General features: G+C 35.5%; 1 protein-coding gene across 1 annotated transcript in view; it reads right to left on the reverse strand.

Annotated features, from left to right (window-relative positions):
* LOC105219958 (peroxidasin) overlaps positions 1-17,598 on the reverse strand; it is a 179,075-nt gene that overhangs the window by 126,627 nt on the left and 34,850 nt on the right. The window contains exon 2 of the mRNA XM_054228930.1: positions 4,472-4,687. Coding sequence (XP_054084905.1) covers positions 4,472-4,687 — 216 coding nt within the window. The remainder of the gene's footprint in view (positions 1-4,471; positions 4,688-17,598) is intronic.

Below are 17,598 nucleotides of genomic sequence, written 5' to 3' on the forward strand. Positions count from 1 at the left end.
TACAATACTAATTTATAAATGTAAATACATCATACAATTATAATAAATAAATAAAAATAAAAATAAAACAATTTCAATTTTTCATTTGTAAACGGAAAAGTAGGTGACCTATAGAATGAAGACCACTGGAGACCAATGAACCAAATTTAAGTAACGAAACGGTGACCCAACAAATGACCAATACCTGTGATTAAAGGGTTACCCTGATAAATGATAAATCGAACAGTCTCCACTGATAGATGGCTGATTAAAAAAAAAACTACTACAGGGGGCTCTGCTAACCACAGAGTGACATATGCCTTTCCAAAACAAAGAAAAATTAGAGCAGAAAGACATATGCAGCATTGGCACCAAAATCAATGAGAGAGAGAGAGCAAGATAATCACACCGACATGCCGGTAAAATGGTAACTTTTTTCCTGCTGCTAGAACGAAAGAGACCAAAATAATAATACAAGCTTTCTTTACCGGTAACCAATATTCCATAAGAAACGTAACTCTACTCGTCTTGCAGGGTTATGGGTTCAAAAGACAAAGATGTATTTTAAAGTGAAATTAAGTTTCGAGTTATGAAGACAGTGGAGATGTTTCAGCTATGTTACGAACATTTTTGAAAGCGCACAAAGCATTGAAATTGGACTTTTGGAAGAAATTTATGAATAGATATGATTCATCATACAATAAAAGAACAGAAATAGCATAATAGCATTGAAAAAATGTATCTTAATTCTCTAAGATAATGATAATCAAGGGCATTTGAAATTACAGAAAGTTTTTGGAAACATGATCATCTTAAGGTAAAAATCCTAAAAAGGTGCTATATTACAATTCTGTTTTATCTCCGTATTCTAAAATTGTCCCTATTAAAAATGCCGTCGTCCGCAATCCGCAATCTCACTGTAATTTCAAACTTTGTCTCAAGAAATAGATTTGAAAAGCTAAGGGTTTCTTCTGAATTGAAAAAAATGTGAATTCATTTTTATATGTATCTGCGCGTTGTTTATCGTCTTGTATGGCAGATGAACCAATTGGAAATTACAGACGTTGGAGCGCACAGGAAAAATATTGGGAGTCTCTTAAGCGAGGATCACTGTATATGCAAAACACTTTTAAGGGGGCGGGCCCACGCCTACTTTCCCAAAAAAAAATATTCAAATATGTCTTTCCCTAGTGTGATGAGACGGCACTAGGAGTTATCGAGAGGAAGGTTTTTCGGAAGATTTATGGTCCCTTAAACATTGGCAACGGCGAATACCGCAGACTCGGGATATGATGAGTTGTATGTGTTATTCGACGACATATACTTAGTGCAGCGAATAAAGAGACAGCGGCTACGCTGGCTAGCTGATGTTGTTCGAATGGACGAAAGTGCTCCAGAACTGAAAGTGTTCGATGAGTACCCACTAGTGGAAGCCGACGAAGAGGGAGACCTCCACTCCGTTGGAAGGACCTGGCTTCACTTGGTATTACCAATTGGCGCCAAACTACCAAAAGGAAAACTTCGTGGCGCACTGTTGTGGATTTTTGTGGATTCGGCTATAACCACATAAGCGTTGCCTACGCCAGTCAAGAAGAAGTATAGTGATCCAAAGTACCAAACTTTTATAAGATTTCGGTTAACGCCATTTCATGGGAGTGAAAGTGATCCGATTTCACCTATCTATTGATATCTCAGGAACTACGCGACCAACTTCAACGAAATTCAGTTTGTAAAATTTTATTACTTTAAATATATGGTATATTAATATTATGACTTGAATGAGTGAAATGAATTCACAACCATGCCTACTTCCATATAACAGAATTTTGAATCCCATCTAAATCGTTCACTTTACAGTATATAAAACAAGCACCTGTGAAGATATCGGAACAAAACTTTACACTAATATTGCATTTATAGTGTGGCGTTTCAAAATTAAATGAGCTTATATTCTTGGGTATAGTTTTGTGGATGGAGTTTTATGCCGAATAAATCGATACTAATAACTAGAGACCGACCGATTAATCGGCCACAAAATTCAGCATCGGCATCGGCCATATTAGGCCGATTCTTTCTACTTCTTTCGGATTACACTAAAATTTATTTATTTTTTTTCACTTTTTTATTTTTTAAAGCATAAAATTTGAATTTCTCTGTTTAACATATAAAACACAATGATAATTTAAGTCTTGCATAAAGAAATTCAATAATTTTGCATTAACACTAAACCTACTGACACATTTTATATATGTACATAAATATTTCTACAGATGACCACTTTTGAAATAAAAGTTATATTATTTTCCAGTTGATTGTAATTAATACACAAGTTAGGATAAACAATAAACACAAAATAAATATCATATAATATTAAATAATTATTTTTCAAAGTCTCAAAAGTGGTCATTTGACCGCTCTTGTAGGTTTAGTGTTAAAATGAAGGATTTATTTAGCACTGCTAGATTTATGTTATATATGCACAGTTTTGTTTAACAAGTTGTTGAGATTTTGAATGCAATGTCATAAAGCCACTATTATAGAAGCAATCGTAACTATATTTTTAAAAGTTCGCCATAGACAGGATCACGTAATAATCACTTGGTGCTGTCCTGCACTATAAGGTGCATGCAAAAGAACCTCCCAAACAAGCTTTCGAAGATTCTATCGAGTCACTATCACTATGTGACGCCTTTCACAATGCGAGATAGAAATGACAAAAGTCAGTGAAAATAACGGATTCTTTTTACTAGGCCTACTATTTTCGAATATTGGTCGTAATGTTCATATTTGTTCTGAAAGAAAAAAGATATATTGGTGATTCGCTTTGAGAAAACGCGAACAACTTTTTTTTCTATCAACATATATCTTATAACAATAATTTATTTAGTTTTGAATATAAATTAAATGAATAAACAACTTTATATTTACATATGAACTGAGTTGTTTACTTATTTTGTGATGTTATTTGTCTTTGTTTTTCTTTTGTTACTATACTAATTTACTAAATAAAGTTGTTGATGAAAGAATCGGCATCGGACGATGTTAGATTTAACTAGCTAAAATTAGTCGTCAAGTGCTTATGTTAATCAAATGGTATTAAGTTTTTAAACAGTAATACAGTACTTTTAGTTTAATAGACCCTATGGTTAATTAGTTTCCCGGTTTAATTGAACCGTGTGATCGGGCAAAAAAAATATACCATCTGAAAGCATATGTAAATTTCCTCGGATAATTGCTTTTCCCGCTTATTTAGTTCAAAATATATATCACCAAAAATAATTTTCCTTTCATTTACCCCGGTTAATTCCACCAAATAATATTATTGAAAAAAATAGGTATTCTAATCAACGTATACATTTTTAATAATAAATTTGAAAAACAAATGTATGTACATTAGGGTGGCCCTTAGTTGTATGGAGGATAAAAAAAGTTTCTGGATTCTCGATCGCACCCCCTAGAAATATGCGAATAGCCCAAAAACTAGTATACATATACAAAGTTTTGGGTCAATCAAGAAAGGTTTAGGGGTTGCGCAAGGAGCTTGAAATCCTGAAAAATTAAGAATTTTTGCCATTTTTATGTCTCAGACTTCCATATTTCAAAGCCACACTATCTGGTTTCCATACCGTAATAAGATCTGCATTTTATTACCTTTCCACAATTACCACAATCTAATCGGTCGATTGATGATATAGTTACAGAAATACAAATATGAAAGTAAATTAAATGTGTTGCACGTGCATTCTCAAACGTCGCATGCTCGTGATATACCGTTATAACGGTTCTAATGTTATTCTTATTACCTTTTAACGGTATGGAAAACCAGTAAGGGATAGTGTGGCTTTGAAATATGGAAGTCTGAGACTTAAAAATGGCAAAAATTCTTTATTTTTCAGGATTTCAAGCTCCTTGCGCAGCCTCTAAATCTTTTTTGATTGACCTAAAACTTTGTATATACTAGCCAAAAGGCTATTCTCATATTTCTAGGGGGTGCGATCGAGAATCGGAATACTTTGGAAAATAAGGGCCACAATAATGTACATACATAAATAGGTATATAGAAGTATTTTAAAGACACATATGTAAACAGTTTTTTTTGTAATATTTATTTACAAATTTCGAAAACTCAACCGTTGGTACCTCATCTTCCATGAAGTGTCCAAAAAAGAGTTTTCGTGAACAACATAACTCATTATTGGTTCATCCAAATCAACAAACCTAAAACACATATTTCTTTTTAATGAACTAAGGAAAAAATAAAATAATAAAATTTGAATTTTTGATAGATTTTGAGCAAAAAAAACTAACTTTATTGGTCAAATTTTCGCCATACTCGAAAAATAGTTTTAGTAAAAATTGTGTGGAAGTTTTTCAACAGAATCGCTTCATCTCTTTTCAAGAAATCGATAATTTGTGAAAATTTTGATGTGTGAAAAGTACTGTATACAGTAATATAAGCGACAAATATTCATCACATAATAGTTTTACTCACATGGCTTTAACATGTTTAAGTGGCTGCAGTAAATCCACTGGAAATTCCTTAATTTTATTATTCCCCAGATTTAATTGCTTTAAATTAATGAGGTCTACAAACGCATCTTTGTCTATTGCTTGTATGCTATTGTAGTTGAGGAAAAGTGTTGTTATAAAAGGCAATCCACGAAAGGCATCGGCTAGTATCTCATGCAAATTATTATGGCGAAAATCTCTGCAAAAAAGAAAATCATATGAAATTCAATTAGTTTCGCATATAGATACGTTTAAAATTAGAATAAGTGTTTCATATAAGTGTATGCATATGTAATTCCTTTATGATTTATTGACACATTTTATACTCTTATACATGTTACGCAGAGTATAAAAGTTTCACATAAAGTTTGTTTGTAACACCTAAAACTAAACGAGTTAAGCGGCCAATACACTACACCAGCAAGCTCGCGCAATCAACTGATACAACAAAAAGTATAAAGCATGCACCACACCAGCATGTTGGTGAAATATTCATTTTTTTACAAATTGTACATGGAAAAGATCGTTATGGATACAGAAAATTGGTGAGGAATAAACTACACCAGCATGCCGGTTACAATCATAAAAATATCAAACTCGTTTCGTTTTTGCTCTAGCAGATTGTGCAACTGTAAAATAAGTACTAAAGTATTACTTGAAAACTAAATACGTTTTACAAAAATTTTAAATACCACTTAACAGCGGCAGATATACACATTAAATTTAAGCTTTAAAAAATCAGATTTTATAGTTATTTTATTTATATACAACAAAAACAAACTACAGTACAATATTGCAAAAAAAACTAACTTTATTGGTCAAAATTTCGCCATACTCGAAAAATAGTTTTAGTAAAAATTGTGTGAAAGTTTTTCAACAGAATCGCTTCATCTCTTTTCAAGAAATCGATAATTTGTGAAAATTTTGATGTGTGAAAAGTACTGTATACAGTAATATAAGCGACAAATATTCATCACATAATAGTTTTACTCACATGGCTTTAACATGTTTACAAAAATTTTAAATACCACTTAACAGCGGCAGATATACACATTAAATTTAAGCTTTAAAAAATCAGATTTTATAGTTATTTTATTTATATACAACAAAAACAAACTACAGAACAATATTGCACCTCACACCGAAAATGATGCAGTAACAAAAAAAACAAAATACATTGCAAATTTTTAAGCGATGGCTCTTACTATCTATAACTGCTTTCATACTTTTAGCATTGTTTCTACCTATTGCTTTGTATAGTTTGGAGCAATTTAATTCCGTTCTGTTTGCAGTGCGTTTTTCAAGTGGGCTTTATTTCTAATTTAGTATTTTCGAATGTCTCTGAAACTGACCACAGATTCCCAATTGCATTCATTTTCTCGTATTTTCCTTACAATCCAACGGGAATCACTTTCATTAAATATTTTATAATAGGCGTGTTTTATTTGACCAGCAAATTAAGCTATTAGCTTATCAGTTAACTCCGTTTGCTAACTCCCATTTAATCCTCAAAATTTTAGAGCAATAGTGGGAGTTCGTGGATGGAGCCATATTTAGAAGTTCACGTAAGTGAGGAAAGTTTCTGACTGTCATTCACTTGGGAGTGGCCAGGAACGATTCTTTTACATGTGGCTCAAGCAGCTCACGACTTCCGGTCTTAGACCAACTATCCTCTGGGTAGCCAACAGACATCCGTTTCGAGGCGAGCTAAAGTGAGAAGGCGCTTCGCGGTTGTGCGTAGGGTTTGGGACCCACCACATAAAAACACCCCCCCAATGAAGAGAACAAAACAGCCTCGGATGAGAGACCCCAATTTTGATGACGACCACTGCAAACGTTTAAAGGTCTACGATTTAAGGGCATGCACTCTGAATGTCCGGACCCTTAATTGGGAAGGTGCCTCTGCCCAGCTGGTTGATGTCCTCGTAAGAGTAAAGGCTGACATCACCGCAATCCAAGAAATGCCATGGACGGGACAAGGACGGAAGAAGGTGGGTCCTTGTGACATCTACTACAGCGGCCATATAAAGGAGCGCAAATTCGGTGTGGGATTCGTGGTGGGAGAGAGACTCCGTCGTCGAGTCCTGGCATTCACTCCGGTGGATGAACGTCTAGCCACAATCCGCATCAAAGCGAGGTTCTTCAACATATCGCTGATTTGCGCCCACGCCCCGACGGAAGAGAAGGACGAAGTGATCAAAGATACTTTCTATGAGCGCCTAGAACGTACCTATGAGCGCTGCCCCCGCCACGATGTCAAAATCGTGCTTGGCGATTTCAACGCTAGGGTGGGTAAAGAAGGTGTCTTCGGCACAACAGTCGGAAAATTCAGCCTCCATGACGAAACATCACCAAACGGTCTGAGGCTGATCGACTTCGCCGGGGCCCGAAATATGGTCGTCTGTAGTACTAGATTCCAGCATAAGAAAATCCATCAAGCTATTTGGCTGTCCCCGGATCGAATTACTCGCAACCAGATCGATCATGTTGTGATAGATGGACGACATGTCTCCAGTGTTTCTGATGTGCGTACGCTTCGTGGTCCCAACATCGACTCGGACAACTATCTTGTAGCAGCTAAAATACGCACCCGCCTCTGTGCAGAAAAGCGCACACGTCAACAAACACAAGGAAGGTTCGACATCGAGAAGCTGCAATCACAACCGACAGCCGAACGATTTTCTACTCGACTTGCACTCCTGCTCTCTGAGAGCACTCATCAGGATCTCGGTATAAGGGAGCTGTGGGACGGCAGCGTACGTACAGCTGCAACCGAAACCATTGGTTTTCGGAAAAGCCAAAAAAACAGCTGGTATGACGAGGATTGTCGTCTCGCAGTGGAGAGAAACCAGACTGCCTACCTCGCAATGTTGCGATCGACCGCAACACGAGCGGGATGCGAAAGATACCGAGAGCTGAAGAGGGAAGCGAGACGCATTTGCAGACAAAAAAAGAAAGAGGCCGAAATGCGTGAGTATGAAGAGCTTGACATGCTGGCCGACAGGGGTAATGCTTCAAGACAGGAGCACACTCCTGTAGGACCCCCAGAGGTGATCTAGTTATTGATGACCAGAGTATACTGAGTTTGTGGAGGGAACACTTCTTCAGCCTGCTGAATGGCAGTGAAAGTACAACAACAGGAGATGTCGACGACGATGGAGCAGATGTTCCATTGCCCGACCGTGAAGAAATTCGAATAGCAATTACCCGCCTGAAGAACAATAAGGCGGCGGGGGCCGACGGATTACCGGCCGAGCTATTCAAATACGGCGACGAAGAGCTGATAAGGTGCTTGCATCAGCTTCTTTGTAGAATATGGTCGGAAGAAAGCATGCCTGACGATTGGAATCTTAGTGTGCTCTGCCCAATCCATAAGAAGGGAAACCCCACAATCTGCGCCAATTACTGTGGGATAAGCCTCCTCAACATCGCGTATAAGGTTCTGTCGAGCGTATTGTGTGAAAGACTAAAGCCCACCGTCAACAAACTGATTGGACCTTATCAGTGTGGCTTTAGACCTGGAAAATCAACAACAGACCAGATATTCACCATGCGCCAAATTTTGGAGAAGACCCGTGAAAATAGGATCGACACACACCATCTCTTTGTCGACTTTAAAGCTGCTTTCGACAGTGAGAAAAGGAGTTGCCTTTATGCCGCGATGTCTGAATTTGGTATCCCCGCAAAACTAATACGGCTGTGTAAACTGACGTTGAGCAACACCAAAAAGCTCCGTCAGGATCGGGAAGGACCTCTCCGAGCCGTTCGATACCAGACGAGGTTTCAGACAAGGTGACTCACTATCTCACTATCTGGAAAAAATTATAAGAGCTGCAGAGCTAAATAGAGAAGGTACAATCTTCTACAAGAGTGTACAGCTACTGGCGTACGCCGATGATATCGATATCAGTGGAAACAACACCCGCGCCGTTAGTTCTGTTTTTTCCAGACTGGATAAGGAAGCGAAGCGTATGGGTCTGGTGGTGAACGCGGACAAGACGAAATATCTCCTGTCATAAACAGTCAGCGCATTCGAGTCTTGGCTCCCACGTCACTGTTGACAGTCATAACTTTGAAGTTGTAGATAATTTCGTCTACCTGGGAACCAGCATTAACAGCAATAACAATGTCAGCCTGGAAATACAACGCAGAATCACTCTTGCCAACAGGTGCTACTATGGACTAAGTAGGCAATTGAAAAGTAAAGTCCTCTCTCGACGAACAAAAACCAAACTCTACAAGTCTCTCATCATTCCCGTCCTACTTTACGGTGCAGAAACGTGGACGATGTCAACATGGCACTAGGAGTTTTCGAGAGAAAAGTTTTGCGGAAGATTTATGGTCCCTTAAACATTGGCAACGGCGAATACCGCAGACGATGGAACGATGAGCTCTATGTGTTATTCGACTACAGACATAGTCCAGCGAATAAAAAACAGCGGCTACGCTGGCTAGGTCATGTTGTTCGAATGGATGAAAGTGCTCCAGCTCTGAAAGTATTCGATGCAGTACCCGCTGGTGGAAGCCGAGGAAGAGGGAGACCTCCACTCTGATGGAAGGACCAGTTGGAGAGGGACTTGGCTTCGCTTGGTATAACCAATTGGCGCCAAACTGCCAGAAGGAGGGATACGTGGCGCGCTGTTTTGGACTCGGCTATAACCGCGTAAGCGGTGTCTACGCCAGTCAAGAAGAAGTGGGAGTTTTTGGCATTTTCGTTGGCAACATTGTTAAACATGGTCACTTGTTATCTATTGTGAATGAAAATATGCAATACTGACAGATGTTGTTCAATGAAATGTAAACAAAAACATACGCATGCTAATTTTTTCTAAAATAGAAGTAATAATAATAACGTATTTATATCTATTTTTTTAATAATTAGTGATTTTGTACTATTTGTGCGGCTAACAACCGAAATAATCCAATGTTATTTCACCAAAATGGAAATATTATTGCCAATCAGCTGTTATGGAAGTTTATAACCCGACAGATAAAAATGTAAACAAACAAAAAATTTAAATTCTATCGATGAGCAAAATGGCAAATAAAAACTTTATCCATATTTATTTTGACCATCCCGGATCCAATAATGATTGTAGATTGTTTAAAAGAACATAATATTATAGAAAAGCGGTAAACAAAAGGAAAATTTATTTATAAATTCAACCGTTTTTATTCAAATTAATTACATTTCACCTGAGAGTTCGGGCCCGCATTGCCAACACAATTCATTTTTAAGCGAAGATATGAAATAAGTTAATGCGTTTTATTTGTCCATGATTTAGCTTGTGGTGGTCAAATAAAACACGCCTATTGATTTTCACGAACATAACGTTAAATGATATGCCGAATTTAAATTCCTTGACTTTCACCATTTACGTGACTTTGCTATGATTTTTTCCGTCATTTTAATACTTAGGACTAACCCGCGCACTTCAATATTTGTTTGGCGGCCAATTTTGAAATATACTTTACAAATGACAACACAAAAATGTTAAAACATTCCACATAGCTCACATTTATAACGGGTGATTTTTTTGAGGTTAGGATTTTCATGCATTAGTATTTGACAGATCACGTGGGATTTCAGACATGGTGTCAAAGAGAAAGATGCTCAGTATGCTTTGACATTTCATCATGAATAGACTTACTAACGAGCAACGCTTGCAAATCATTGAATTTTATTACCAAAATCAGTGTTCGGTTCGAAATGTGTTTATCGACAAATTTTGTTCAGCGATGAGGCTCATTTCTGGTTGAATGGCTACGTAAATAAGCAAAATTGCCGCATTTGGGGTGAAGAGCAACCAGAAGCCGTTCAAGAACTGCCCATGCATCCCGAAAAATGCACTGTTTGGTGTGGTTTGTACGCTGGTGGAATCATTGGACCGTATTTTTTCAAAGATGCTGTTGGACGCAACGTTACGGTGAATGGCGATCGCTATCGTTCGATGCTAACAAACTTTTTGTTGCCAAAAATGGAAGAACTGAACTTGGTTGACATGTGGTTTCAACAAGATGGCGCTACATGCCACACAGCTCGCGATTCTATGGCCATTTTGAGGGAAAACTTCGGAGAACAATTCATCTCAAGAAATGGACCCGTAAGTTGGCCACCAAGATCATGCGATTTAACGCCTTTAGACTATTTTTTGTGGGGCTACGTCAAGTCTAAAGTCTACAGAAATAAGCCAGCAACTATTCCAGCTTTGGAAGACAACATTTCCGAAGAAATTCGGGCTATTCCGGCCGAAATGCTCGAAAAAGTTGCCCAAAATTGGACTTTCCGAATGGACCACCTAAGACGCAGCCGCGGTCAACATTTAAATGAAATTTTATGCGTTTTTTTTTTTAAAAAGTTATCAAGCTCTTAAAAAATCACCCTTTAAAAGTATTTACTTTGCTTTCGAAAATCGGCGCGCTTGTAAAAAATAAATAATTTTTACGTTTTCTTTTATTTACGTGATTAAATATACATATACATATGTACATAATCAATAAATTAGTAAAAGTTCTTAACTTCGCAAAATAAATATGATTTTTACTAAGCGATTTTTCATTTCGTTGCTGAATCATTTTTGCTGTGATGTTTCGACTATATCGTCTATGTTATCATATTTGTTTCTTTCGATGGGATTTGTTCCTGAATAATGATATACAGAAGTAGTCAAAATTATTTACACATCCTAATAGCGTTTTTAGACAGCCAAATAAATTGATCAATTTAAATTTAAATCGAGAAACCCATTTTTGCCGTTTATACTGCCGGTTACTCGATTTACGATCAGCTGTTATACATTTTTATACTCTCGCAACAAAGTTGCTACGAGAGTATAATAGTTTTGTTCATATAACGGTTGTTTGTAACACCTAAAACTTGACGAGTTAGATATAGAGTCATATATACCAAAGTGATCAGGGTGACGAGTAGATTTGAAATCAGGATGTCTGTCCGTCCGTCCGTCTGTCCGTCTGTGCAAGCTGTAACTTGAGTAAAAAGTTGCTTTCGAAAATGGGCGAAATCGGACCATTGCCACGCCTACAAAATGGCGAAAACCAAAAACACATAAAGTGTCATAACTAAGCCACAAATAAAGTTATAAAAGTAAAATTGGGAATAAGGGATCGCACTAGAAAGGGGCATATTTGGAATTTTTTTGGGGAAGTGGGCGTGGACCCGCCCACAAATCGGTTATTTATATATAACTCGCAAACCAATAAAGCTATATTAACTAAACTTTCTTGAACTCAGCGCCTAAGGATAAATTTTAACCGAAAATATGGGTAAATCCCTCAGATAATTTAATTTAATTCAGAGGAAATTGTTTTCTTCTAATAGTGTGTCTCTGTTTCAAAAATTATTAAAATCGGGTCATAACATCTCCATATACCTCATTGTAGGTTTTTCAAAAGTATCTTCTCCTAGCTCCCATATATGTACTTAATTATAGGTTTTTCAAAAATACGGTGAGCTTTATTCCGCATATATGTATTGGTTAATATGTGAGCTATCTTAGCAAAATTAAGTGAACGTATAGTCTTGGATATAGCGTAGCTTGCTGATGAAAATGAATGAAATCGTTTCAGGAATTACCTCAGCCCTCATATAGTATATATTACGATTTTCGTTATTCTATTAAACTTTATGCCGAATTTATGGGTAAATTTTGTATGTTTGTAAGTTTCTTCAATAAATTGCGAGAGTATAAAATGTTCGGTTGCATGCGAACTTAGCCTTTCCTTACTTGTTGTTTTTGCTTCTCATAAGAAGGTAATTTCATCAGCTGATTATTATTTTTCAGCAGCGCCATCTTCTGTCTAGTAGTATTAATGCTATTTTATCAAAAAATTGAGCCAATCACAGACAAAGAACGTATATGGTTCTTGTCGCAGAGTTGCTTTTGATTTTCAAGTCGATTTAAATTCAATTTAAAATAAATGGAGATTTTATTTTGTATGGTAAATCGATATCAATAAGCGTTTAAATCGAGCAGAGGCCGGTAAATTGATCAATTTGCTTCTGCCTAAAAACGCTATAAAGCCTGTCGTGGGCAGATAAAGCTAAATTTTAGTTCCAGGGGTTCTTTAGTAAACGCTTTATGCATTTACCACGTAAGAAGAAGAATAATGCAGTTTAGGTGCTAAACAGAGTCAGAGGTGACATTATCATTTTTTGGGAATTTTTCCTTACTTCAGTTCTGGAGATTTGGTACTAATTTAGGGACACTAAATCATCAGGATTTATCAGAATTCACATGACCATGCCACTGTGGTAGGTAGTCGGCATTTTCCAACTATTGGCCACATTTTACAACAGGACAATGCTCCATTTCATAAAGGATCGTTACCAACAAAACTTTTAAGTGAAGCAAATCAGCCGAAATTATCGACATTTGGTCTAATTTAACAGTTAACTTAGCGCCCAAATATGTTGAATCAATTCGGACCATAAAATAGGCTGTTATTGATGCCAAAGGCGGTGTAATCTATTATGAATTTATCGACTTAGAATAGTAACTTAGACTAAACATTAAAATTTGATAATTATCATTAAAAACAACAGGATAATCCATTTCAAGTTGTGTGTAAATACTTTTGACGCAAAAAAAATCTGTGTAAATACTTTTGACTACTGCGAGCCTGTAGTTCATTTGCTTATATCTCCGCCATATTTCTAGCTATTCTAGCCAAACTGACTTCATTCGCTCAGGAATAGATCAAGGTTTACAACAACATAACATTTTGTTACCCTGCGACATGAAAGTCACATTTAATTCTTATTAATAACAAAAATACTTACCAATAACTATAAATATGGAAAAAGAAACATTACAAAACTATGTATATGTTTTACTATTGACTAAATACTGAGCATTCAATGTCAAAAATTTTAAAAGGCACTTAAAAGAAAATTGCAAACAATTTTGTTTTTGTGGCTTAAATATTACAGTCATTTAAGCGGGAAAGGCACTTAAGCGGGGATCACTGTGATACAAAAAAATCAACTTTGACATGAAATTTCGTTAGCAAACGTTTAGTTTTTTCCGATTTTTTTTTTACAGTATTATTAAAAAATATATATAGTAATAAAAATGGTTAAAATCAAAAACATAATCTTGTTTTATATTTTCCCCAACTCTCTCTGGCATTTTGGGGGTTTTTATCTAGTTATTGTAATATTTAAGAAAAATCCCAAAGGGAAAGCTCCGAATGGTTGCCTCGAGACTTCTTCAAATGCAGTATATTTTCTTTTTTGACCCTGAATAATATTGTACGTAGTCCTTAGCTTAATATTAAAAATTTTGGACACCTATTTTGTATTTTTTCTTTGCAATAATGAAAATTTACAATTATTTATTTATGTAATTATTGCTGAAGTAATGTGGCATCGAAAAACTATACGAAACTTTTTAGAAATCAAAATACAATTACAATACAAAATATAATACAATACAACGGAGAAATACAAAAAACATAAGCGTACTGTACCAAAATCTTCGATAAATGAACGTATCAAATGGCATATTAGCAAGTTGGCAACTCAGGAAATCAAGAAGTAGTATTTCAAAATTTGATATTTTGTGATGAGAAAACATTAAATTTAGAAGGATCATAAGTATTGGAGGGATCTACGGCACCCTCTCCATTCTTACTATAAGCACAAACATGGCGGTGGATTTCAAATGATGTGGGCTGCTCTTAGCGCCAAAGAGAAGTCTCCCACTTGCATTGTCTCGAGTTGAATGAAATCGAAATATACAGTGGCTCACAGCCAAAATGATACAGCAACGAAATGAAAAATTGCTTAGTAAAAAATCATGTTTATATTTCGAAATTAAAATATTTTAGTAATTTATTTAGGCACATATGTATATGTTTAATCTTTTAAATAACAAAAAACTCAAACATATATTTTTTACAAGCTTTAATTAAAGACATGTTTACTGTTAGCGGCGACAGTTTGGCGCCGACTTTCGAATGCAAAGTAAATACTGTTATAAATGCCAGCTATTCTGGAATAATATTTAAAAGTTTTAACATTTTAGTATTTTCATTTGTAACGTATATTTCAAAATGGGCCGCCTAATGATTAATGATTTTGTGCCCTTCTAATGAAAATTAGGCCTTGTGTCATACTCTAGTGGTTCAATTGTTGTAGTACAACATTTTCATGGTCTCTTCACAGTATATCACATCATTCCAGTAGTTCACAGGTTCCTTCACCTACCTTCATAGAAAGCTAAAAACGTTTATCAACATTTCATGTAGACAACAGTACACAGTGGTTCGGCTTGTATGAAGGCGCGGTCATAAATACTTCCCGTTGAGATATCGCTATGAAATTTTCACCAAAAATCTAGAAAAATATTTTAAATATATATTAAAAAAATTGGCCCCATCGGTCTACTAGATCCTATAGCTCCCATAGAACAGTAATTGGCATTATATGGCAATGATGCGCAAAAATACTTCTCATGTTCATAGTTGGAGCGTCAAAACTTTCAGTAAGGCTTTGTAAAGAAATTAAAGAAAGCGATACACAAGCTGAACATGATTAGTCGTTATAGTTTCCCCCATCCAACCCCCACATTTAACCTATAAGAATAATATCATATAAAAAAATCATGTAGGACAAAGTAAATTATCAACAAATTTAATACAGTTCATATTTTAACTACCATTCAACAGCCATTATAATTAGAACAAAAACTTAAAATGACTCCTCGAGTAAACCATACACAGATTTCTTTCTTTCCAAGCTTTTTTAGCCCAATTATTATGAGTTTGAACTTAAAAATAGTTAATTCAAAGGGCGTTATTTTGACGATTGCAAATACATCCGCAACTTTCCGCACCCAACTTCAGTACTTTTATTACCTTAAGACTCTGCTAAAGACAATATAAAATAAATCTAACGGGGGATCGTGGGGGAACACAGTTAAATCTTTATGTAAACACATTGAAGACGCGGAAAAAAGATACAAAAAAAAATAGGTAATATAAACCACTTATTTCACTAAAAACACAAATCTCGTAAGACTTAATTAATTCACAAGTTAAAATATATACCTTTAACTTCAAAATACATTAAAAATAATCTTAATTCGTTATCCTGATCAATTACCAGAACAAATTGAAGTTCGTTGTTGCTGCGATATTAAAAAAAAAAATTTAATGTGCTTTAAAAAATACAGGTATTCATGCGTTTAACTCTATTTTTAGAAAGTACCGTTAGATTTTTAGCAAAACCCGGTTTGCAAATAGGAAGTTTGGACAATTTAGAAGACATCTGTATACATTTTGACAAAAAATCCTGAGATGGATTTTTTGATTTTTGGCCTATGTCGGAACCACTGTGCAGTAGTTTTTTGAGAGCAGGGTGTTACTCTGTAAGGCGTTATGCAAGTGAAACTTCTCGCAAACGAAAAAATATACTTTGTACAGCGACAATCGGATTGAAAATTAAACGCATTTGTTTTTTCCCCTTCGCAAGGAAAGTTCTCTGTATTGCGTTTGCAAGTTTCAAACTCGTGTATTTTACGAATTTTTGATTCGATATCAAACAGGCAAACGTAATGAACAAAAAATGTAAATTAATAAAGTATATTCGTAGTTTTATTTACTAATATAATGTCTTTAAGGAACATTTCAATAATAAGAATCATAGGGTGGAAAACTGACAATATAAATTGACCATTGGACCAAAAAGTCCTTAAAACTTTAGAAGTATACGAAACGAATGAATATGAACTAGCCAAGGAAACTGAGTGGGTACTCAAAAAAAGCGCTCTTCAATAAAACGTAAAACTGATAGTTCCCCAACAATTAATAGCCCTTTGGAAAATAAAAATAAAGAAAATATGGCCATTAATGATACAAAAACTCACCGACCACCACCAATTATAATAAATGATGTTAAAGATTTCAATAAATTACATTCGGATGTAACCACTTTAACAAAATACAAATTATTAATAAAGCTTTTGAGTAACGGTGCCACAAACTAAATATATTTGATGCTACTGACTATCGAAGAACAACAAAATTCTTGTCAAACGAAAATATACCTTGGTTTAGCTACGAGAGCAAACAGGCCAATAAAGGTAATGATAAAAAATTTACACAACTCATACTCAATCCATCTTGAACAATCTTAAAGATCAGGCTTTAATGTTTTAAATGCAATTAACAAACTTAAGTGGAAGACTAAAGAACCGCTAGATATGTTTTTAGTAGTATTCGATGCTACCGAGGACATTAAGAAATTTTATCAGATCAAAAGCATTCTTAATACTGTTGTCAAGGTTGAGCCTATCAAAGCCTCTAAATTAATCCCTCAGTGCAAAAACTGTCAAGCTTTTGGACATACAAAAAACTTCTGCGGTAAGCCATCGAGATGTGTGAAATGTGGAGGCAAACATCTTACAACTAAATGCACCAAAGCCGAAAAATATCCTGCCAAATGTTGCAACTGCGGCGATTCCCATCCTAGCTACCATGGTTGTGTCGTTACAAAAGAACTACAAAAAATTAGAGACAAAAAGAATGGTAATACAGTTGAGGAGAATGTCACTGCTCAGGCGAAAAACCCCGTTGCGGACAAAGGAAGGAAGGAAGTAAGACCTCTCCCATCAACTTCAAAGCTTACATTTGCGCAAATGACTAAGCAAGGTCAGACAAATACAGTTCAAAAAAGTAGACCGTTATCCCAAATTCTGGATAAACTAAACGAACGAAAACAAGTAAGAAAGGCTAAGTTCAACCGAACATTTTATACTCTCGCAATTTATTTATGTAATTTTATAAAGATAGCACAATTGGACCCATATATTCTGCATAAAGTTCAATAGAATAACAAAAACATCATAAATAGTATATGGCGACTGAGGTAATTCCTGAACCGATATCACTCGTTTTCACCACCAAGATACAATATATCGAAGACTATACGCTCATTTAATTTTATATTACCTATAATTAGGTATATGGGATGTGGGGGAAGTTATGACCCGATTTTGACCACTTTTGGTACATAGACAAACTGTTATAAGAAAAAAATTCAGAGGAAATGAATTACATTAAAATATCTGAGAGATTTACCTATATTTT

This window comes from Zeugodacus cucurbitae, chromosome 4 (genome assembly GCF_028554725.1).
Source record: "Zeugodacus cucurbitae isolate PBARC_wt_2022May chromosome 4, idZeuCucr1.2, whole genome shotgun sequence".
Classification (NCBI taxonomy): domain Eukaryota; kingdom Metazoa; phylum Arthropoda; class Insecta; order Diptera; family Tephritidae; genus Zeugodacus; species Zeugodacus cucurbitae.